Genomic DNA, 26,208 nt, shown 5'->3' with positions numbered 1-26,208 from the left:
GATAAACACTAAAATGATGACTATATTCAAAGTTCATAGTTCAGCTTTTCTTAAATTATATAAGGACATATTTTTAGACTCCAGTTTATTGCTTTTTGATAACATTATTTATTGTTGTTGGCAGAACTAGTAACACGAGATAAAAAATCATGCAGTATTTAGTTACATTGTTTTATGTTCCAAATTCAAATTTTGGCCAGGTCAACTTAGCCTTTCATCGTTACAAGTTAATAAATACTAGTCATTTACTAGGGTTGATATAATTGGTTAATCTCTTGCCCCAAAATTTGTGGTAATTTACCTATTTTGGAAAACAGACTTTGAGGAATTGGTAAAAGCGTTTGTTTTTTGTTTTTTCAATTAAATCTTTCAGTATTATAAAGAATTACAGTTGGCCTTACTGAACAAAACATTACAGTATTAGTATCTTATCCCTAATACCATAATCTATGTCTGTACCATATGTCTACTGCAAAATCTCTTCATGCTTGGTGGTTCACTTTAGCAATGGGAAGTCAATGGAAATCTATTTCTATATATATTGACCCTTTTGGAGATGACAAAGGACCGAGATATCTGGCACTTTGTTGTATTCAAGAAGACTTGTCCTCCACAGCTGAAGTGTTAATGGCTGCCACTCCATTGAAGAGGATTGACCTACAAGAGCCTTGTGCTGCTGCCACGTATAAGCACTTATGCTAGTGCCACAATAAAAGCACACAGCATGCACTGTGAAGTGGTTGGCATTAGGAAAGGCATCCAGCCATAGAAACCAAGCCAGAACAGACTGGAACCTGGTGCAGCTCTCCAGTGGCTTGCCAGCTCTGATCAAACCATCCAACCCATGCCAGCATGGAAAAGGATGATGATGATGAACCACCACCACCACTTAGGAGAGACATCTTCACAATATCATGTTTCTTCTACTCCTCAAATACAAGTTCTTGGTTCCTATTCAAAATTAAATCAATATTTAAATCATTATGTGTAGCATTTTAAATTAGCTTTAATAAAATAGAGATAAGAATGGTTCCATCTGAATAATTTACCCAAATATGCACCTACAACCTAATGAGTTGTGGGACTTACACCAATTAGATTAAGTGAAACTTCCTCACAGAAAGAAACATTTTGAAACAAAGTTATTGCATTGTTTTGGGAATATATTTTGATTATTGGTTTATATATATATATATAGTAGCTTAATTGAATTTGTAGTGTCATATGAACTTGAAGAATATTCACTAATATTAAAGGGATATTAGCTAACTTTTTAACATAGATTAAACTTATAACATTAAAGTGACAGTTAAGTTATCCAGCTCTATCATAAACTAATCAAGCATTTATTACTCAGCTTCCGACTTCATTAAGTTTCTCTGCTAAAATTTGCATTGTATTGATGTAGTAATAAATATTTATGCAGGGAATACATCAACGTTTCGCCTGAAGCTGTCCTAAGGCATGAGCACACAGGCCAGTTGCCTGCAGACCCAATGCTAATGTGTATGCTGCTATGTACATTGCTTTGTCCAGATGCCTGACCTGAACTTAAGATAAGTGATTAGAGTCCATTGGTTAATAAGGATTTTAAAAAGAAAATTATTTAGTAATTTTTATTGTTTACAATTTCAAGTAAAATGTTTTTATGGAAATTGTTTCATTCATAAGAAGCTTGCTTCCCAACCACATGCTTCTGGGTTCAGTCCTACTGCATAGCACCTTGGGCAACTGTCACCTACTATGGCCTCAGACCAACTAAAGCCTTGAGAGTGGATTTGGTAGATGGACACTGAGAGTCTCGTCTTATGTATATGTAAATGTTTGTGTGTCGATGTTGGTGTGTTTACGTCCCGTAACTTAGCGGTTCCGCAAGGCGACCGATAGAATAAGTCTATGGGTCAATTTGTTCAACTAAAGGCGGTGCTCCAGCATGGCCGCAGTCAAATGACTGAAACAAGTAAAAGAATAAAAAATACATACATATAAACAAACGAACAAAGCATAATGTTCTCTGTTTCTGCTTTTGTTTTTCATTTTATTTAGAAGTTTTCTTAAGTTGTCTCCCTTACTTGCCAAAATAAAGTATGTAGAATTAATCATTGACTGTATTGCTTTTTCCTTACTGATTATTTTTTTAATTAGCTGTTTTAATGTTCCCTGCATTAAATGTCGTCAACGACTTGACTACTGTCTTATATGGTTGGCGTCTTTGTGTATATATTCTTTATATAAAGTAAGCAAATAACTCGTAAATCAAGTCGTCTTGCTTTTTATTGTATGCTTACTAAAAGATTTTCAGTGTACCCAAAAATACTGCTAGATTTCAATACATGTAATAAGCATGAATTTTTTAGGGACTAAATAAGAATATTTAATCCCAAATAGTTAATAATGCAGAAGTAATTAACCAGATATACTTTATAAAATTCTCTAATATCCAGTATAAATAAAGAACTGCTGTCATTGTCTTCCTTGTGTTATGTTTCAGCAACACGTTTCTTGGTATAAATATTCACTGAAACTTAAGTGTATCTTATTTCTCATTTTCATTATATTTGGACACTTCTTGGTATTTTATTACAATTTGTTCTACAATTGGTGTCCACAGAATTTTCATTATGATATTCAAAACTGCAAAATTATTAAAGCATCTGAAATATTGTAAGTTAACATTTTCAAACCTGAATACTTCTTCCCACGGAATAAAGTAGTTCTGAATAAACTTGCTACTTATTTTCTCCAGATGCAGGCAACAAACTGTATTACTGTAAAAATTTTACATTATACTAAATTCATTAGTTATTAAAGACAGATTTCTTTTGACTGTTTAACCCTTTAGCATTTAAACTGGCCATATCAGGCCCAAACATTCTTTACTGTTTTAGGTCCAAGTTGACCAGATCCAGCCTCTCACACTTATTCCACAATGTTATTCTAAAAATAGACAATCACATCATCAAAATCTTGAAGTTACAAGATAATGCTGTATTAAAAATGATTAAATAAGCATTACATATGACAGAATAATCTGAATACTAAAGGGTTCAAATTTTGTATGATTTCTATAATGATTGACTTCATCAAAATAATGTTATTGGCTGTTTGAAATTCTAGATTATTGTTTCTTAAATAATATCAATGAGGATTATCACATAATTCTCAAAAAGCATATGTACTCTTCTTGATTCCACATTAAGTTCAAAATCTTAACTTATTAACCATAATTAATACAAAATGGGTAAATTTCCCAGTCTACACTATAAAGCTTTTGAGTTAGTACTTTTCTCAATACCAAATGACTTTCATTTATCAGTTCCAAGCATTTTTTTTTAATAGTTATTTTAACCATACAAGTGTAGGCCTGGCTGTGTTGTTAAAAAAGTTCACTTCAGGTTCAGTCTCATTGCATAACATTTTGGGCAAATGTCTTCTGTTGTAGTTCCAGGCCAACCAAAGTCTTGTGAGTGGATTTGGTTGACAAAAACTGAAAAAGCCCTTCGTTTGTATGTATGTATTCACAGGTCTGAGTTTGTATGTATGTGTGCACGGGTCTGGGTTTGTTTACATTTGCACTTCTCTAAAAACCAAGAACTACAAGCAGTGATGATGTCATTTCCCCTATCAGTGAATCATATACTGGGCTTTGCATCTTTGAAGAAACAAGACATCCCTGACTTAGAAAACAGGTATGGGTTAATGCCAGGAAAGTTATATGGCTGTACAACAATGCTTCAGTAATATATTCATCTAACCTATGCTAAGATTGTAAAATAGATGTAAAGACAAATTATGAAGAATACTTCTATTAACAAGCAGAGAACTTGGTGTTTTGTGCTTGTAGCTCATAGACCCATACTGTATATATTCAGTAACACTGGCTTATTTCATCTGCATTACTCAATTCATTTATTTTCTATTATTGAAGCAAAACAAGACAGTTTGTGGATTTCCATTATTCCCTATTTATAACATCAACACTGTACTTCTCAATGTGTGCTGTCTTGTATTTCATGTTATACCAAAATTTTCAAGACAACGAGCATCTGTTGATTTGAAATTCTTATGACCTGACATTTTAGCTCACTCTTCTGACTCGTGTGTCAATACTGAACAAGTGGCAAATACACTTTATTAAATTACACTAGTGAACCACTGTAGACAGTTTCTATGATGTCTAGTTATTTGCCTTTATACTTTTCCCCCACTGTTTCTTCATTGAATTTCTTGCAGTGTTCATTACAGCTTATCTTGCTGATACATTACATATTTACTTTTAAATGTTGGCACTCTAATTATCTCCAGTCGCCAAGTGATTGGTCAGTATGGTCATTTAAAGCACTTACCACAGTTAATATCAAATATCTTCATGGCAGAAGTTAAAACCAAAAAAAAAAATCAAAAACAAAGGAAATACTAAAATTTAAAGATACTTACACTTTTCTATCTGAATACATTTATTTATTAGTGAGTCAGTTCATGTGGCACATGTATGTGCTTATTGCTATTGGAAGGGGATTTGGCTGCAGTTGCTAGTGCTCAAGCAAATTGTGTCGGTACATGCTAGTTAGGATAACATTTAAACCATTTAACAGTTATTGTGTATATAATTGGTGCATACTTTTAGAGACTGCTACCAATTAGTCCGGAAAAGAAATTTTAAATATGTTTTTACATTAAATTTAGAAAGTATTTTTTAATATGTAATTCTTTTTACTAATTCATTTGTTCTTTAAATTTTACAACTTTAGTTTGAAAAACCTAGAAATCGTGAAGACTTTGACTATCCAGATATGGCTTTTGAAGCAGGTATATGGTTTTTCTTGACATTAGTAAAGATCAGATTAAAAGATACTAATATATTCATCATCATCATTGTTTTAACATCCACTATAATGATATTAATTTTATTAATCCTTACAACTAACATTTAACGGTTTTCTAACATCTCAGCTCAATACTGAAGTTCAAAAAATTATTAACCGCAAATCTATTTTGGAGCAAGACTAAAAATATTCTTAGAATGGATTAATTCATATTCTCTGGAATATTACAGAATTTTTATGCTACATTTATCAAACCTTTATAATCTAATTAGAAAACATACATATTTCCACAATATTGAGTTTGAATGAAATCAAACAATTCCGTTTGTAATTTTTCAGTCATCAGACCTACATGCATTCTCTTAATTTTTCATTGCTAAAATAATTTTAGAGCTAGCAAATGGTGTTAAAATTAAACATATTGAAATATAATTTTTTACTTTTTTGTATATAATTCTTGAGTAATTCACTGAATTTTTATTTTTGTTGCTATCAAGGTACCAAAGCTCTACATGATGCAAGTATATCCTATGAAGATGTTCAACAAGCAGTTGTTGGCTATGTTTATGGTAAATCAATCACTTCACTGAAATGTTAAAATAATTTTAATCTTTTTTGGTGTTTTTTTCCTGTTGTCTTTAATCTATTCTGAAAATAATTATGATAAAACAAATATGAGCTTGTATTTTCCAAAACTTTAAAATATTGTGTCTACAGCAATGAGTTTGATGTGACCAATTTTGTACCAGTGTTTTGAGTTGAAATCCTTTTGTGAGTTAATAAATACCACCAGGATGCTAAGTTAATTCAGCCAACTAAAACTCCTTTCTTACAGACTGGCCAGTGCCAAATTAAAACATACAAACTAAAGAAAAGTGAAATATAACAGGCTCTCTACTTATCAACTAGTTTCTGTAAGAGATACTTTTTTGGCAGGTATATAAATTTTAGCCAAGGTTTCAGATCTGTCCCATTAGATTATTAGTGCAAATCCTTTCTCAGGTATTCTGATATATAATTAAGGAAGTTACTGTTTACCCCATAATTTAGAAAATTGGTAGGAGTATTGCTTTACTACAAAATTATCAGGTTGTTAAGACAAACAAATCTTAGAAAAAGAGTTGTTAAAAGAAAAAATCCTGGAAAAAGTAACCATGTTGTCAATCGTAATTATTGATAATATGATGAGTTTATAAAGTAAACAGTGATAACTGCACAGACAACTCACTCAATTTTGTAGTTGTGAAGAACAGTGACTTTCCACATTGATACAAGGCCATATATTTGTAAAGGAAATGCAACGTTTACTCTACAAGATTTGAATTCAGAACATGCAGAAATAAAACCAAATAATGTAGAGTATTTAGTTTGGCACTCTTCTATGTCAGTTACCTCATTATGATTTCTTATATTGGTACAAGGCTACAAATTTGTAGAGGATTGTAGTTGATTGAATCATCTCTAGGAGATTTTAGATACTTATTTTACTGAGGCCCACTCAAGAATAAAGAATATGCGGCGAGCTGGCAGAAACGTTAGCACGCTGGGCGAAATGCTTAGCGGTATTTCGTCTGCCGCTACGTTCCGAGTTCAAATTCCACCGAGGTCAACTTAGCCTTTCATCCTTTCGGGGTCAATTAAATAAGTACCAGTTACGCACTGGGATCGATGTAATCGATTTAAACCCTTTGTCTGTCCTTGTTGGTCCCCTCTATGTTTAGCCCCTTGTGGGCAATAAAGAAATAAGAATAAAGAATATGATTTCATAACATAGAAGAAAAAAACTAAATACCTCAAGGCACTTAGCCTGACTCTGCAGTGTTTCTACCACTCTCTTAACTTTGCAGTAAAGAATAATTAATACTTTCATTTTCAAGTCCGTCTCTTTATTCATTCCCCAGTCAATCCATAACAAAAGTAAGGAGCGACAAGTGTTAATGAAATAGATATTTAGTCTGAGATAGAGAAAAGTGAACTAAATTTGTGAATTATTTTTCAATGCAGATTTATAAATAAAAGTCACTTGCTTCTGAAAGCATAGCTGCTAATCCTAAATTCACAGCTGTCGTCTATTCAGACATTTATCTCCCTTGAGGAGTACTTTTCACATGTGCCTTCTCCTGAATCCAGCATTGTAAGCTTATAAAACTCATTGGTTATGATATTCTCACTCCTTACAGCAGTGTACTAAAATTACCTGTGATGTCCAGTTTGAATTAAAATAACTTGAGACAGTAAAAGCTAAGTGTCTTTACCATTGACTCAATGTATGAACAAATCTGGAAAAGGAGTTATGACCCTTACACCAACATTGTGCTTATCAGCTGTAATAATGCTTTAGTTTTTCTTAATCTGCTTTCAGTTACTATTCTACTTTTGTTTAACATTTACCAATGTTCAAACTGAAGAATGGGCTCCTCTTTTCTTCAATAATTGATCAAATCAAAATATAATGGATCATCATCATTGTTTAACGTCCACTTTCCATGCTAGTATGGATTGGATGGTTTGACTGAGGACTGGCAAGCCAGGAGGCTGCACCAGGCTCCAATCAGATCTGACAAGGTTCCTACAGCTGGATGCCCTTCTTAACTGCCAACCACTCTGAGAGTGTAGTGGGTGCTATTTACGTGCCACCAGCACAGGGGCCAGTTGGGTGGCACTGGCATTGACCACACTCAAATGGTGCTTTTTATGCGCCACTGCCATGGGAGCCAGTCAGCTGGCACTGGCAATGATCACGCTTGAATGATGCTTTTTATGTGCCTCAGCATGGGAGCCAATCCAGTGGTACTGGCATCAACCACGCTTGAATAGTACTTTTTACATGCTAGTCAGGCAATACTGGCATCAGCCATGACAATGATTTCACTTGACGCAGCAGGTCTTCTCAAGTACAGCATATTGCCCAATGGTTGAAGGGTACTCTTAAATGGGCCAGTTACGTATCCACAGCTACAGTTTCACTTGGCTTGCTGGGTCTTCTCAAGCACAGCATATCTCCAAAGGTCTCAGTCACTTGTCATTGCCTCCGTGAGGCCCAACATTTGAAGGTCGTGCTTCACCAGGTCTTCCTGGGTCTACCTCTTCCACAGGTTTCCTCCACTATTAGGGTGTGACACTTTTTCACACAGCTGTCCTCATCCATACGTAACACATGACCATATCAACGCAGTCATCTCTCTTGCACACCACATTTGATGCTTCTTATGTCCAACTTCTCTCTCAGGGCGCTTACACTGTCACGTATGCACACTAACATTACACATCCAGTGGAGCATGTTAGCTTCATTTCTTGCAAGCTTACGCATGTCCACAGCAGTCACAGCCCATGTTTCACTGCCGTGTGGCATGGCTGTTCACACACATGCATCCTACAGTCTACTTTTCACTCTGAGCACGAAGTGCTTTGTTACCAGTAGCAGTAGGAGCTCTCTGAACTTTGCCCAGGCTATTCTTATTCTAGCAGCTACACAGTCAGAGTATCCACTCCTGCTGCTGACTTAGTCAACTACTTCTAGTTTTCCCCCCTGGCATGTGATGGAAGCTGTTTTCTGCACATTTTCAGTATTTATTGCCCCTGTGCATCTGCCACACACAAAAGCTATCTTCCCAGTTAGCCTTCCTCTGGTATTGCTGCACCTCTTATGTGTCCATAGCTTACACTGGGTACATCTTATGGAGTTTCTACCTACACCTTTTCTACAGATCAAGCAGGGTCACCTACCTGAAGGGATTTGTGATTTGTTTGCATTCCTACTTACTAAGACTTTTTTGGTTTGATTTTAAACCTTGCTTCCACACCTGAAACTTCTACTCTAGTTCAGATATTGACTCAGCTATTGGAGCAAGGTTATCAGCATAGAGGAGTTCCCAGGGGCATCCTGTTTTGAATTCTTCTGTTATTGCCTGGAGGACTATGAATAAGAGGGGGCTGAGAACTGATCCTTAGTGTACCCCTACTCCTACCCTGAATTCTTCACTATACTCGTTGCCAACCCTCATGTTACTGACAGCATCCCTGTACATGGCTTGTACAGCTCTCACTAACCACTGATCTATCCTTAGTTTCTGCATTGACCACCAGATAAAGGATCAGAGGACCTTGTAAAAGGCTTTCTCCATGTCAACGAAAGCCAAGTACAGAGGTTTATCTTTGGCTAGATGTTTCTCCTGCAGCTGTCTTACCAGAAATATAGCATCAGTGGTGCTTTTCCCTGGCATGAACCCAAACTGCATCTCATCTAGACTGACTCTCTCCCTAATTAGTTGAGCTGTGACCGTCATTACCTGATCCAACAATTTGATACCTCCGTAATTATTCGTATCCCATGCGTCACCTTTACCTTTGTAGCAGTTGACTATGGTGTTGCCACACTAGTCATTGGGTATGACTCCTTCATGTATCACCTGATTAACTGTACGGGTGACTAGACTATAGCTGACACCGCCAGATATTTTAAGCATTTCTGCAGTGATTCCTGATGGGCCAGGGGCTTTCCCTGTCTATTATACCCTTAATTACTTTATCTACCAAGGTACTGTCAATTCACATAGCTGGTCCCTCTATTGGGTCAACATTTGGCAGACTCTCTTTCTCCCATTCATTCTCTTCATTTAGCAACCTTTTATAGTGACATCTCCAAGTCTCTCTCTTTGCAGCCTCATTAAATGTAAGTGAGCCATCATCCATGTGGACGCATTTCTCTCTTATGACATCATGATTCTCTCTCACATACTGTTTTGCAGCATGAACCACTTCAAGTCTTTGGTCCTCACGATACATAACATTGGCAAATTTTCTGTTATTATGCTTCCCCTCTGGCTAAATATACCTGTCTCCTAGCTTCCCTTCTGGCGATCTGATACAGTTCCCTGCTACCACCATTCTTCCAGTCCTTCCATGCCTGTTTCTTTTCCCTAATGCCCCTGTCAACTACATTGTTCCACCACCATGTTACCTTAGGTCAAGAGGGGACTTTGTACCATCCACAGATCTGCTCAGTAGCCCTCAACATGTTGTCCCATTGGAACCTCCAGTTGTCTTTCACATTTTATGATGCTATATCCTCCTCCTTTTCATCAAAAGCTTCGAGTAATACGTTTCTAAATCTCTGTCCATTCACATGATCCTTAAGCTTCCAGACCCCTCTTTTCCATGCTGATCATCTTCTGGGCATCCATTTAGCCCTGATCCTGAAGTCACTGACTAATAACATATGTTGTAGGGTGCACTCTTCACCTGGGAAGGTTTTGGCATTTATAAGTAGCCATCTTTCCCGTTTCCTGGCAAGAATGTAGTCAGTCTGACTAGTGTGTCCACCAGACTGGCAGGTTTCCTGAAGTTAGTATTACAGACCCTAAGATCATTTGCATCACAGAACTCCAGCAGCCTAGTTCCCTCCTCATTGCGGGAACCAAATCCATAGCCACCATGTATACTATGGAAACTCCCAGCATGTTGTCCAACATGCCCATTGAAGTCGCCAGCCACAATGGGACAGTCCCTGTCATTCATCAATGAGGTAGTCTACAAGAGGCTGTCATAAAATCGGTCTTTCTGTTCATCAGATAGCCCTGGCTGAGGGGCATAAGCTGAGATGATGGTTGCTAATCCATGTTGCGGCACTCATCTAAGCTGAAGTATTCTATCACAGATATTGACTACCTCGATTATCTTATCAAACCATTTCTCCGCAAGAAGTATACCTATAACTCCAATCCCATCAGTGTTCCCTACCAGGAAAATCTTATACCTATGTTCTTTGTCTGTGAAGAACCTAGCAGAACTTCCTCTCCACCTTATTAGTTGGATGCAGCACAAATCCACACATCTCTGTTCAAGCATCTCAACAATCTCACCAGACCTACCTTTCAATGTGCCAACACTGAGGGTGTGGAAGGTGTGGGCCTGCAAGACCCTGGGATGGGGGACTGCAGCATCAGGCATCTGAAAAGAAAGCTCACATTTGGCAGAGCTCATAAATATACAATAGCCTTCAACCTGCTTACACTACACCATTATTTTATGCACTACATAATCACTACATTCCATAGGAGATAAACATTAAGTAGGGATGGGGGAGCATTTAAGCTATTGGAAGTGTTCAGGGGAAAGACATCCAATAGAGGCCAGAGGATAAAACTTCCGGTATAGGTGGTGTGATGGGTGGGCACACCACGAAACAGCAAACACTCTGGCTGCTGGTGTGAAACAATAACAATAATAATAATAATGAGATAAAATTGGAAATTTCCATTCTTAACTAGAGCTTATAACCAACAGTATTTGGTCAGCCAAACTGTGGCAAAATTAGATGAATGAATGAATAACAATAATAATAAATGAGTGTGAAAGATGGAGAAGGAGGGAGAGTTGGATTGAACATCGGGATCTAAATTTTTGTCTAACATACAGCATGGAAGACATAACTGTGAGTAGATAGACAATGAAATAATAAAGTAATTATAATTTGCACTGTAAAAAGAGTTTTTTAAATGTGTGCTAGGTTGGAAACAAAGTTGCTTATCTGAACGCCTTCTTCGACTTCTACTTCATGTGGCAAGATATTAAAATATGAGGTCGGGGGAATATGAATGGAGCTAATTTATATAGGGTGGGGTGGAGGGAGTGGAGGTAATGTCATCATGTTGGGAGAAGCAAGTGGTTATCGGAACTGAGAGAGGCTGACCAAAGACAAAACATGAGGAAATCAAATTGATATTAATTGTATATGAATTAAAAGGAAAATGTTTCAGCTTTGTTTTGTTTTTTTGGTTTTTTTAAATTTATGACTGCAAAATTCTATTATTTAATATTTGATTTAAATTTATTGTTTCTATTATATTTCCCTTTCCAGGCGATTCTACATGTGGTCAGAAAGCAGTCTACAAGTTAGGATTAACTGGTATACCGATCTATAATGTAGGCCATTTTGCTATTTGGGACCATTGTTCTGTGTGATAAAATACTGTTTTGAAAAATAGTTTGTTGTTGTTTGGCCCTGGTTTTGCCCTGATGTAGAAGACCCATAACACATGTAGCAATTTTTTGTTTTTTGTTTTTTTTGTCTTTGATCAGTAAGTGTTATTTCCTATTTGCTTCTGTCTACAAATCAAAGGAAATGACTACTATTCCCTTCAAACTTTGATTTTCTGACCTGGATATCAATGTTTTGAAACTGACCTATTTTCCATTACATTTTAGACAGATTTAGTGCTGAGTTGCTGAAGCAGAAATATCGTTATAGCAAATATTCTGCTCAGTACCACAGATTTGCTTCTCAGTTGCTTGACCTTTACAGTGTAATCAGAAGCATTCTTTGCATGATTATCTTATCTTTTTTATCTTAGACTATATTATCCAATGTATCATTTGACATCTTTTTCTAGGAGTATGAATGGTTATGTAAAGACCCACTTATTAACCTGAATAAATACATTGCACTTGTTTAAAAAATATTACAGCCCTCTGCCTAAAGATCTTGTAGAACCAGCTTTTATCTAAAGGTGATTCATAATCTTTACATGCCTTCCTAGACTGAAGTGGTTCATCTACAGCTGAGTTTGGGGTATCAAGGTGGTTATAGTTTTGAAATATGAATTGGGTGAAATGTTAGGTACAATATTTACAGAGTCAGACATAACAAGAATCATATGAGAAGTAATTGTATCAGGTGAACTTTGACAGATGTATTTAGTTTGGAAACTTGGAGAAGCATTAAAGTGTTTTAGTAGTGGTAAATGAGTCGGTAACAGGATACATGTCAGTTTGCTGGTATTTATAATGTGTATGTGGGTGAAAGTTTGTCTTATTTTTGTGCTGTCTAAAATGTTTATATATGTGTGGTAGCTGCTAATAATCTCTGGTTTGCACACATACTTAATAAAGAACCAGTAACTGTTCATAGCTGGAATACTTTCTGATTCTGAAGTGAATGCCATACTTTTGAGTTGCAAATATGGCAAACACCATTCTAATTATTACAAAATATAGATAATAGAAAATTCATATTCGGTTATAACAAAAATTAACCTAAGCAAAAAAAATGGTTCAATTTTAAAGATAAAATATTGAAAAATTTTCAGAAAATATTTACCATTATAAAATTGTGTTAATTAATACTATATTTAATATATCATGAGAAAGAAACACATTGGAAAATCCTAATTCTCAGGTAATGTTTCAAAAATAACGGAACATTTTATTCCATATCTTCAACTCAAAATTTTTAAATTTTTATAAAGAACCACTTTGTAATGCAAATGTAATGCTCTTTCAAAATATTATGGAGATTTTAGTAAATCTTGAATTAAAAGTCTCACATCACTACATATACTGACTACTAAAAAATACCATGTTTGTCTTTAAATTGTCTTTATTTTCTCTCTACTTTTAATACTAATCTATATTTGTTCTATTGTATTCTTTCATACTTTCTCTTAAAAATAACTCAGTAAACAAAGAATTGATCTGCTTGTTCAGAGATTGGAGGGTTCACATCTCTCATATTTATTGTTTTTCTATCAATACATATGTCTGTTTACCTTGCTAGATAATTTAGGAATAATTCAAAGACTGGACCAAATTTTATACTGCAAGGAAGAAGGAAAGCCTTTCTTATTTTAGATAAGCAAAATTATGTAATAATGTATGCGTTGTGCCAAACACCCATTACACAATGACCGGTATTGTCACTTTATAGTTGTTATTTATCAAATGCATGTTCATAATTATGCTTTTCTTTCAATGAATTGATAGGTGAACAACAACTGTTCCACTGGTTCTACAGCATTAATGCTGGGCAAACAACTCATTGAAGGTGGTAAGTAGGCTAATTAAGATTTCTATAATTCATTATCTTTCTCACAGTATTTTGTCTAACTCTATGTAGAGGAAACAGAAGAAATACTGTTTGTTACTTGTACCTAACACTCTCGTAAGTGAGCTATTTCAATGAATGATCCTTCAGATGGTTGCTCTACTTGTGATAAATAGCAGCCTAATCTCCTTTAAATTAACAAAGATGCATTTGATAATGTGCTCCTACATATCCCTAAAAAGATGGTGTAATTATAATTGGAACTTGTTTGAGCCTAAGTCCACTCAAACAGGATTAGCCTGTAGCTAAACAATAACAATAGTGCACCACTGTAGATAACAGCCTAGATCTAAATGCTTATGACATGATGTGAGTTACTTTTGTAAACTGCAGCAGCTCTACAAAAATGATAACTTGTTTGTTAGCTTTCGGTGCTCAGTTCAGTCCTGCCTCTAGAGAAACTAGAATACTTGTAATAGACTGTTTTTATCCAAGGAAAGATTTTTCTTATTACCAATTAATATTGTTGAAACCAGAGATATACTCTCTCTTTGTGAATTGAAGGACTTTGTGAAAATATATTCTTTTCTATAAGCTTTGAGAAGACAACCAGGAGCTGTGTTTCTTCAAACAGGTTCATCTGATGAGAATTTTTATTTCTACAAAGTCAAGCAATTTACATGGATACTATAAATGTTGGCCTGCATATATGTTTGACTTTCATTAGATAAATATTGATCAAAAAATAAAATATATTTCAAAAAAGAGGAAAAGAAAGAAACATTTATTTTATTATTAATTTTTAGGTCTAGCTGATTGTGTGTTGGCTCTTGGATTTGAAAAGATGGCCAGTGGTTCTTTATCTTCTCATGTAAGATTTTACTTCTATCTTGAAATAACATCTGTAAATTCATTAAAATGAAAAAAAAAGAAAGAAAGAAATTGTGAGTTTAAAGATGTAAAAATTTCTGAGATGGAATAAAATTGATTTAAGAAATGCTCTTTAAAAAAAAATTTATAAAACATAGTTAATTCAATAACTTTCTCTCTCCGGAAATTTGATGTTTTAAATTTACTGTTCACTAGTGAATTAGACAGTACATCCCTATTTTTTCTCCTTTTTCTTTGCCTATTACCAATCTAACAGCTTAAACAGAATCTATTGTTACGACTTGGACTTCAGTAGAGCCTTTTCAAAAGTGTAACAAGAAATGGTTTAGATGACACTAGTGTTTTAAATTAGCTTTTTGCAATATTATACCAAATATATAGGTTAAATTTGGTTGAATTCATTTATATCTTTCATTCAAAAATTGTTCTGCATACTTTAGAAGAAAATAAAAACATGTTTTTACTTTGCAATCTCTTCAATGACAAGCAAATTGGTTAAATAGTAATTAACAAATAATGAAGTAAAAATAAACCAGTGTGTGTGTGTTTATTATTGGCATAATAGCCCTCCTGAGAGACAGCAAAATTTGTTTAAACATGAGGTCACATCAAGACTCTTGCAAACATAAATACAAAAACAAAATTTATTAAAAAGTTTTTTGAAAAATGTAGTCATGAACATGCTGGTTCTGTATTCTCTAAATATTAATCTACAATACCTTGTTCTGTTTTTGAAGCTATATTCATTGAGTATCTTAGAACTTATGCTTATTGTTACAGCAGATACTGTCTAGAATATTGAAAAATTCATACACAAAAGACAACTGTAATTTTAGAGAAAATTATGCTAAAATAAGCCAATAGTTTTGAAACTAGTTTATCCCATCACAAAAATTAATAAAAGATAGAAATAGAGAGAGGCTATTCTACAGACTAGTCCTACAATGATTGAAGAGTGTGCATACAATTTGTGCTTGTCATGCTGGGGTATTATATTTTTGCATATATTTACTTTCTATTTAATTGTCAGTAATTTAAAATGGATTGGCAAGTTGGATCAAATATATTGTCTTTAACACTATTAACCCAACTGATATTTCATGCTGTATCCACTGTATCAGTTTATTATTATAGAACACTTGCTTCCAGATATTACATATGTGATACTATGCTTGAGTTAATCTCAAGCTGTTTTTTTCATATTGGGTTCTAATTTCAGTGGACTTCTCTTTTGCATACCTATCTTTTAAATGCCAAAAAATTTTATTTTAAATACATATGATTCTGTAACCATACTTAAATTTATATTAGTTCTGTAGTTCATAAAAGCATTAAACACATATTACACAAAGATATTCTAATATTCTTTTAATGAAGAAAATAAAATTGTAATGGATGAAAAATCATGGAATTCGGTTTATATTGAGGTTCGTATACTTCTTTCTATTCTAGTTTAATGATCGTGCCAACCCTCTTGAAAATCATGTTAATTCCATGGCTGAAATGAGAGGTATTGAGGCATCTCCAATTACTGTACAGATGTTTGGAAATGCTGGAAGGGAACACATGGAAAAATATGGTGATTAACTATTCAATATTTATTAATAACTTTTTATCAATTTAAGAATATTGATTTGTTGTATGGCTAGGTTAATATCTTCTTGACATCTGAGTATTACTACAAGAGGGAAAATAATCTTTATATTCAATTTTAGAATTGCCAAGGTGAGAGAAATGAGTGCTAGTTCTCTTCATATATATGGAGAGAGAGAGAGAGCCAATATCATAGGTTTTTACCTGCTCAAATGTAACTAAACTTTTTTTATAATAAATAATTTTGTCTACTTTCCTTCATATTTTATTTTAAACTACACTTAGATTTGAGAGTGAATCTAATATACTTAGTTGCTGTAGATCTTAAAATGATATGTCAAGTAGAATGCTGGCATGAAATTGATTGTAATTTTTGTTTTAGTATTAATTTGTTTAACTATACTACTACCACCTTTTTTTTTTCTTCTTAAGGTTTTACATCTAACATAAAAGCATGTGTTATGATGATTAGCATATGAAATGCAAGTAGAACATGTATTTTACTGCTAAAAAATAAAAAAAGACCTAACAAAGAAGGATATTGTATCTTGTTTAAATAATCGATTTGAGCAGATATTTGAAATTCTATTTGTTGGGAGGTTCTGAAAAAACTGCAATAATTAATGAAGCAATGTTTTGCACTTGTAAAAACATAAATCATTGTCTCCTGTATGACTTGGTAGCATCTACCATGTGCTTGCTAATTGTTTTAGGTTCCTATGTAGTTGTAAGCAGACATAGGCATTGTTTTGTTGCTTCCTACCATTAACCCAGTAGAACTTCAAGTTTGGGACAACAGAAGAGAAAGAGTGTTACACTAGCACTTGGCTGGTACTCATTTTATCTGAGCAGTCTACTGCAACATGAATTTAAAAAAACCATGTTTAATAACACAATGCATCATCAAGTCCAGGACTCAAAGCCACAATTTCACAATCATGAGCTTTCTACCTTAAATACTTGACCGCACACCTTCACACTCATGCACATTTTCAGTTCCACTATCAAGCGGAACCTACTTCAACTTAGGTTAACTAATGCAAATTGTGTAAATAAAATGTTACATTGCTTTATCTGTTGTGTATGAAGTTTGACCTCTTGATCTACATCTTCACCACTTATCCATTGTACATCTAACAACACGATTATTAAATTTAATTCTTCTCTCCCTATTTCATTTCTTCATAAATTCTTTTCTCATCCAATAATTATTTCTTTTAATAAGAAAGTTGTACACAACATATTTCATTATTTTAAAGACACTTAAAATGTTTTGTTATTCATTGTTTGTACTTTTAGGAACTACAAAACATCATTTTGCTAAAGTTGCATGGAAAAACCACAAACATTCTGTCAATAATCCGTAAGTTGAATTGTAAATTGACCTTAACAAAATCTAGAAATAAAATCAGAAACCTTCTTTCTTTCTCCCCTAAAACTTGCATGTATGGAAAGCTTTTCTTTTTATTAAATTGGTCTACAAGAAAGTACTTTGCCAGTGACTTTTGCATGCTCTCCTAGTCCTGTGATATCCACACATTTCAAGTTTAACTTGAACAGATACAGGGAAAATACATGCAGAGTGAGAATTCCAGAGGTTCCACATTCTGGGGAGGAAGAACTAGATGTAAAAGTTAGTATGGGCCAAATGTATGGGAAAATGAGTCAGAAGTCCCAGAGCAGAGTTAGCATTAGACCAGCGATCTCTGAGGATCAGAGAGAAGAGATGTGCTAGGGGTTGTACTATGTTGTTAAGTTACTTTATTCCGAGGAAACAAGCAACCTTTCTTTGTACACACATTGGGAATGTATGTATGTGTGTGTGGAACAGCAGCACCATCCCAAATGTGAGAGCAGTACTCCAAAATGGATCTCACATGACCTTCATAGAAGGTTAGTAGTAGATGGGAGAATGAAATATTTTCCAACCTTGACTTCTAGTTGCATGCTGTTTATGCTGTGTGTGTGGGGGGGGGGGGCATTAATATTTTCTTGATATGTGTAATGAGCATGTTTTTGCTGACGGAGATAAGACTGGCATCATTCCATTGGAAGGTGCTTTCAAGGTTTCTGTTTATGGAATCAGTGCAGGATTGATGTTAGATGTCTAGGTTGCATGTGGATGATGTTTGGGTGCTGAAGTTGTGGAAGAATGAAAAGTGGTATCATCCATGTATGAGTGGACAAAGGAGATGATACGTAGATCCTTGATGTATAGGAGACAGAGTATGAGGGAGGGTCAAAACCAAACCTTGAAGTACTGCAAAGTTGAGTGTAAGTTACAACAAATTCCATCAACACACGATGCGATAGTATGATCTAACAAGAAGCCGCTAGTCTGAGAAATGTGACATGGTTGGAGTCCATAGGAAACAGCTTTACCAGGAGATTTGCATGCCAGATGTGGTTGAATACCTTCATGCCAAGAATGTTTCAAGGTCAGCTACAAATTATATCTATTGTGGAGTAGCTAAAATGTGTCTAAATGGTCTACAATATGAATTTATTGGATACCTTGTCAACCTTTATATCAGTGGCATAACAGAAAACTATTTCTGAAAGTAACATTAATATCCCTTATATGTTGTACTTTATCAATTGTTAACATGTGAATGGAAATTATTATGATTTTGGCATAATCTATTACTTTTAGGTTTCTCATTCTGTCAGACACTTTAGATTTAATTTCTTCATAATCATAAAATTTTCATATATTTTCTTCTGGATTTTAAAAAGATCACTTAATATGTTCTTTCAGTACATCACTTTTCCAAAATCGGTTAGAATACCAATTTACAGAAGTATATGATTTACAAAATTAAATGAATAGTAGTAAGTCAAAATTTTAAAAAAACACTTTTTTAAGATTATCAAATTAATTCCCTTGTATTCTACTATCTTCTCTACCAAGCATACAATGGGCTTCTTTCATTTTCCGTCTGCCAAATCCACTTACAAGGCTTTGGCTGGCTCAAGGCTATCATAGAAATATATATTTATATAAAGTTCACAGACAGAAAAACACACAAGCAATTGATTGTCAAAATTGTTGAAGTAACAAAGTACTATGCAATATTTAGCTATGGCCCTTTCCCTTCTGACATCAGATGCCACCAAAGTTGACTTCATCCCTCAGGTTGATTAGATACAGTCCCAGTGTAGTACTGGGTTATTATTATCAACTGTTCCCTTCTTCCTGCCCTCCAAACAGCTAGCCTTTCCCTATGTAAGAAATCAATATTGTGGATTTATAGTTTTATTATTGCTTGTGAATGTAGAATTTTAGAGCAATTAAATTTAAGCAGCAAAATGAAGACTACTATCTATTAATCTAAATTAAGTTTGACAAGAAATATTATTTAAATTTTGATTTAATATTACTTAATTCAGCTACAAAATGTGCATGTATTTTTATGTTATCTTTTTTTATACATTCTTATACATTTTACATCAAGAAGTTTTGAAATTAATATATGGGCAACTTTTATTAGTGGGTTAAAGCATAATTTAGAATAACACTTTTAAAAAGCTTACTATTAAACTAAAACAATGCTAGCAAGGTGATAAAAATGATCAAGTATTAAACTAAATATGTTTCAAAATTTATTTTCATTTCTCTACATTTTTGATTTCAATTTCCATCAAGTCAACATTACTTTCCATCTTCTAGGGTTGATAAAATAACTATCAGTTACATACTGGTGCCAATTCATTTGACTATACACCTCTTCTACAAAAATTAATCTATTGAGATTTTGATCAGATTTAACATTTTAAAGAAATCAATAATTGTAATCTGAAGTTATTTTACATTTCATATTTTACCAATAACTTCACTTTTTAAAAAATGGTTTACATGTTAGGTAATTAAACAAATCCTAATTTTTATTATGTATGAAAAGAATAATAAAAATTATGAAAATACTTGTCTCTTTGACATAGAGGTTGTAAAGTTTAAGCAAAAATCTGTAATGTTCTAAGTTCTAATTTTCCTAGTCATTTGACTGCAACCATGCTGGAGCACCCCCTTCTAATTGAATAAATCGACCCCCAAGGCTTATTCCTTGTAAGCCTAGTACTTATTCTATCAGTCTCTTTTGCTGAACCGCTAGGTTACGAGTATGTAAACACACCAACATCAGCTGTCAAGCGATGGTGAGAGGAACAAACACAGACACACAAACATATACATATATACGACGGGCTTCTTTCATTTTCCGTCTATCAAATCCACTCACAAGGCTTTGGTTGGCCCGAGGCTATCGTAGAAATATTTATGTTTAGTTACTAACATTTGTAAATCAGTGTTCTTCATGTGAAATGTTGTTCATGTGGAGAAAAGGTAAATGTTAGTCTTTTTTCTTTTCTAGTGTCTTATTTTTATTTATGTTTGTTTTAATTTTTTAGTTATTCTCAGTTCCAAGATCCTTATACTTATGAAGAAATACTTTCATCTAAAGAAATTCATTTTCCTTTGACTAAATTACAGTGCTGGTAAGTCGTCTTTCAGAGTTCTTTGTAATCTCCTTTAAATTTAAGTAACATTATTTTGCATTCTATATAAATGTTCTAATAGAATAACAATGTTACTTAAACACTTTTTTTTTTTTTGCTTATTTAGTACTAACTGTCTGAAACAAAGATGTCATTTTAGATAGTGAGGCTACTAAAATGGTCACACTGAAATTAGGACAGGAAAAAGTCCTATAAAAAAAGTAGTTAGCCAATAATGCTTTCTCATCATCAGTCCACTAACTTAACCTCCCTAAAGCACAAAGGTTAAAATTTCCAAATAGTAATCAATTAACTTCTAGAAAGAAATCTGCTGACCAGCTGGCCCTTACATCTACCTACATCCTTTTTGTGAGCAGTAAAGGATAAGATAAACAAATTTGTGTACAAACAATACCATGACAGGCTTGACTGATAACATCCACCTTCCCAAAGCAAAGAGGTGAAATCTCCTAAATAACACCAACAACAAGTAAAGAAATCTGCTAACGAATTAACCTTACCGTGTACTTATGTTCTTTTGTGAACTCCCCAAAACTCTGTAGATGTTGTTGGGTAGAGTTAATAAAGTCTTTGGTATTACAGACCATGGTATTTTGGGGAGAAATTATTCCAGAAACATTATGCTACACTAAAGTTTCTTTTTTATTTTTTAAATTTATTTTAGTCCAACATCTGATGGAAGTGCTGCAGTTGTACTTGCCAGTGAAAAATTTGTTCGAAAGCATAACTTAATGTCACAAGCTGTAAAAATATTAGGAATGGAAATGTCCACTGATCAGTCTTCAACATTTAACACTGATAGCATAAATTTGGTAATTTTAATTTTATTTATTTGTTTCCTGTCAAATAAAATCTAGAACAATTATGTTTCTTATCAATAACTAACAGAGTATTATTTTTTAATATAGCTTGATTTATGAATCAAACACATTAAACATATATGTGTATATATTAAACATATATGATATATATTTATGAGAATACTATGTACATGACTGGTGTAGAAGCATTATAGTCAGTTACTACAAGGGTAAATGAGATGCCTTAGACAGAAGCAATTACAGAGGTATCAAATTGCTGGACCAAATCATGAAAGTAATATAATTGTAACCCAATTAATTAAGAATAGAATTAGACTTGATGAAATATAGTTTCATCTAGTATAACTCTGTTTGTGCAGGGTAGAAGTACTACTGATACTATCTTTGTCAGAAGTATTTAGCTAAGAATAAACTTTTGTACTTGGAATTCATTGACCTGGAGAAAGCTTTCAACAGAGCATCGTGTTCTGCGGTATGGTGGCCTCCAAGGAAACTAAGGATAGATGAATAGCTTGTGAAAACTGTACAGGGGTGCTGTCAGTAAGGTAAGAGTAAACCATGAAGTCAGTAACAAATTTAGTGTACAAGTAGTGTTCACCAGGGCTTGGTTATCATTTCTCCTCCTATTCACATCCTCCAAGCCATAACAAGAATTTAAGACCAACATCTCTTGGGAACTACTATACACTGATGATTTTGTTCTCATAACGGAATCTGTAAGAGTTAGAAAAGAAATTAAACTATTATGCTCCTAGATACACCAGACTATTAATATGAATTTGAGTTTTTAGTGTTGTCATTTTATTTATCAACAGTCTGTATAGTTATAGACTGAAACTACTTGTTTTCATTCTAATTAAGACAATTTCAATCCCAGTTATAATGCCATTCTTTTCCACAAGATATTGTATATGATTTATTTATGAAGCCTTGGTCTGATCCTAATGTTCTTTTACATGTTTTTGTAACTCTCTATCATATTTAAATAATCAAATTGCTTTGTATTGGGATGTCAAGTGATACTGATATGTCTACAAAATCTTACAATATTCTATATTTTTGTGATAAAGGTGAATGAGGGTCACTTTGAAATCAGCTCTTTGCTTTTAAACTGAAAGTTGTGCACAACCAGTTCAACTGTGCTGAAAGATTCAGCAATTCATATGTTGCTGTATCTATTTATGTTATGAACATAGAGCATTCAACTTATTACAGTTCATTCTGCTTAGTTATAAATAGGTACCACTGTGTAATATAGTTCACTATTATAAGCAACAATAAAACTGATAGCTTGCTGTGATGGGATCAACTGCTAGAAAGTGACTGGCATTTGACCAATACTCTACACAGGATGAAATTTATTTAATATTTGCTTATCTCTACATAAATTATATATACTGTCCAAGAGAAGTGGTTGTGACTTCTGTTAATATATCAGTTACAACAATACTACAAACTCCTTACATTGGTGCAGTTCTTCAGAGTCACAATTGTATTCTCTTTTACTTCAGAAAGTACTTTTGGATGGAAGTTTTACTTTCTTTCATGGCTGTCAAAGTTGGTCTCCAATGTCATCGGTGCTGAATATTCTGGCCTAGGTTCTGTTGGCATTTACTTAGAGTTCTACATATTAACAATGAAAAATGTTGATTTTTTTTTAATCCCCCCCCCCCCCCGTTAAATTCTAATTTCTAGTTGCAATAAAGAAGAAATACAAAATACAGTAATGCTAGTATTTAGTAAATAGTTTTGCACTGTTTTATTTTACATTTGATAACTACTCTGTATTTCTTTTCGTTTTTTTTTCATTATTGCTCGAGTAGGGGTTGAGGTTTTTTTTTAGGTTTTTTTTTTTTTTTTTTACACATTTATCATTTTTATTGAACATTTTTAGGTTGGTTTTCAATTAACCAAAATTGCAGCTGAAAGACTTTACCAGAAGACAGGTCTGTTGCTTTATTTTTTTACTCAAATGATGTTTTCTATGTATTTCATTAAATGTCAAGAATGACATCCTACTTTTAAACTAATACTTTACTCTTCTCAATAAATTGTATAGTATATTATAGTTATATCCTACGATAAAAGCTACAAGATACATGTATGGGTTTAGTTTTGGATATTTTTTAGTAAATGTAGATGCAATGACATAATATTAACGTTAACTGCCACATGTACCACCAGTGGTTCATAGCAAATTTCACACAACCGCCATATGCACCACCGGTGGTACATTTTCATGATTTGAGAAAATATTTTATTTTGTATCTTTGACATGGTTTCAAGGATATTCAAATAACATGATTGCTAAAATATTAAAGCCTGATAATGAAATATTGTGAAAAGGCAAAAAACAATTACATTTATATAATATATTGAACTTATTGTATACAGTGATCAGGTGCACTAAATTTCTTTGTAATTAAAAAGTATGCAGTGTGACCAGAAACTTAAAACTTTATTTCCTATCTAAAAAATGAAATAAACATTTCCTGAGACACTATAGGTGTTTTCACGGCTTAACTTACTGTGCAATCTTTCAAAGCATGATAGACACAGCACAGGCTTATTTTCACACTTATTACACACAATCTTCACTCTTCTTACTTTCTTGGCTGTTACTGCACTCCCTTCATTTTGACTAATTATATCATAACATCTTTGACATTCATTTTCTTATATCTCTACACTTTCCTTCCAATTCTACAAGTATATGACAGAATCACTTGCCCCTTTTCAGAGTACCTTCCTTTTTCAGTTTCTTCCGTAAGATTACCTCTCATAATGTTTTCACTGACAGAATTTTCGTAGTGTGGTACTTATTGAACAGAATGTACGCATTCACAACAGAAATGCTTAGACTGTGTTTAAACACAGCTTTTTTATACCATTTCCTAACTTTGCAAAGAAGGAATAGCAAGCTGCCCTCTGAATTGAGTAATTTGCCCCTTTTTTTGCTGTTTTGTAATCCAGCACAGTGATGTTTCTCTGTGCCATGTCCTCTCAAATAAAGACTAGAACAATTATGTTTCTTATCAATAACTAACACAGTATTATTTTTTAATATAGCTTGATTTATGAATCAAACGCATTAAACATACATGTATATATATTAAACATATATGATATATATTTATGAGAATACTATGTACAATAATGTTCTCCAGAAAAATTTTGAAAAACGCCAGAACAGGACAAAATGAGAAATATACAGAATAAAGAATTATCTATGGACTGCAGTTTTGAACATTAACGTTTTACTAACGTAACAACATCTGTGTTCTCATCAGCATAGACGTTCTAGAATCAATATAATTTGCAGAACTATACACGAATTGTCTTCATGAAACAAGACTTGCATATAGTTCTACCAATTACATTGGGGCTACTTTTCAAAATGCCTCAGCTCCGGTGTGCAAAATTCCGGAAACAATTCTGCAGAGAATAATTCACTGCAGTATATGTTGCCGGTTGGAGAACATAACTATTTAAATTATTATTTATATAGATAGGGTGATAAATTGAATATTAATTCAATTTAAAACCAAGTGGCCTAGCATATAAAAAAATCTGAAAATCTGCACTCCATAGATAATTCTTTATTCTGTATATTTCTCATTTTGTCCTGTTCTGGCATTTTGCAAAATTTTTCTGGAGAACATTATCTTTCTTTGCGGTTGGGTCATTGATGACCTCTTTCTAGCATATTGGATGTCCACCTAGTGGTCATCCCTTATACACGTGTATTCAATTTTTTCTATAACCTCTGGAGCAGCTAGTATGAGCAGTCTTAGTTATTATCCATTTTATTTCTGTGATGTCATCATCATCATCATTATTGTTTGTCATTTTACATCTCTGTTACTAGTTTCTTTCTGCATATAATAACTCTGTTTGTTTTTCAATTGTAATTCAGGTATTAATCCTCAAGATATAGATGTCATAGAGCTCCATGATTGTTTCTCAGCCAATGAACTAATTACTTATGAAGCTTTGGGTCTTTGTGAAATTGGTAAGTAATCAGATCCTTATTTTAGTCTACCATTAAGAGAAGTTATACAATAGAAAATGCTACAAAATAACTTGGAGGACCCAAAGCATTGTAGTGAGATTAATCTTCTCTCTCTATTGGCTTTGTAAGCAAAGATTTACAAGGTGGGTAAAGGATTTTATGTCTGTGAAGTGGAACTTCACAGGCATAGACATCCCCCACCTGATCAAGCAAATCGTTAAACTAGACATAATCCTCAAATCTACTACTCTGCATATCCCATGCTTCCATGTTTTTGAATGCAGCACTGTGCATTTGTTGTGCATGGGTTTTCATATGGAGAGCTGTAGAGCAATTTAGGCATATTGTGTTTCTTCTGCAGTCCATTTTGTTCCTGTTTGTCCATTAAGTACAGTTAGTGACCATATTACAGACGGGCATGTTGAACATGGTTGGAATCTAACGGTTGCCTTTCTACACTTACCACCACTACTGGTGTTTGAAGATAATAATGTTATTGGTGGTGCTATTATTTTTATGCATGTTGGACTGGCTGGAAGGGAAAATATTCTTCAGTTGGTGTTGTAATATTTTGAGGTGTTATGAATGTGACTGGGTATTTAAGTGAGACTTGGCATATAGTGGCAAGAAGTTTGTTGGTTAGATCACAGCAAACTAGGACCATTGTATGTCTAGATAGATAAGTTTTCAATTTGTTTGTGTGTATATATATATATATATATATATAT

The 26,208-nt window shown here is 33.6% G+C and overlaps 1 protein-coding gene across 2 annotated transcripts in view; it reads left to right on the top strand.

The window, feature by feature from the left end:
• LOC106877352 (sterol carrier protein 2) overlaps nucleotides 1-26,208 on the top strand; it is a 69,357-nt gene that overhangs the window by 13,210 nt on the left and 29,939 nt on the right. For both annotated transcript variants that reach the window (XM_014926239.2, XM_014926238.2), the window contains exons 2-12: nucleotides 4,752-4,809; nucleotides 5,324-5,395; nucleotides 11,687-11,751; nucleotides 13,588-13,651; nucleotides 14,455-14,519; nucleotides 15,992-16,118; nucleotides 17,432-17,495; nucleotides 20,540-20,626; nucleotides 21,312-21,459; nucleotides 23,363-23,414; nucleotides 25,385-25,480. In XM_014926239.2, the coding sequence (XP_014781725.1) occupies nucleotides 4,794-4,809; nucleotides 5,324-5,395; nucleotides 11,687-11,751; nucleotides 13,588-13,651; nucleotides 14,455-14,519; nucleotides 15,992-16,118; nucleotides 17,432-17,495; nucleotides 20,540-20,626; nucleotides 21,312-21,459; nucleotides 23,363-23,414; nucleotides 25,385-25,480 (856 nt within the window). In that variant the 5' untranslated portion in view covers nucleotides 4,752-4,793. The remainder of the gene's footprint in view (nucleotides 1-4,751; nucleotides 4,810-5,323; nucleotides 5,396-11,686; nucleotides 11,752-13,587; nucleotides 13,652-14,454; nucleotides 14,520-15,991; nucleotides 16,119-17,431; nucleotides 17,496-20,539; nucleotides 20,627-21,311; nucleotides 21,460-23,362; nucleotides 23,415-25,384; nucleotides 25,481-26,208) is intronic.

Source organism: Octopus bimaculoides, chromosome 4, assembly GCF_001194135.2.
Source record: "Octopus bimaculoides isolate UCB-OBI-ISO-001 chromosome 4, ASM119413v2, whole genome shotgun sequence".
NCBI lineage: Eukaryota > Metazoa > Mollusca > Cephalopoda > Octopoda > Octopodidae > Octopus > Octopus bimaculoides.
This window is presented reverse-complemented; position numbering and strand designations above follow the sequence as displayed.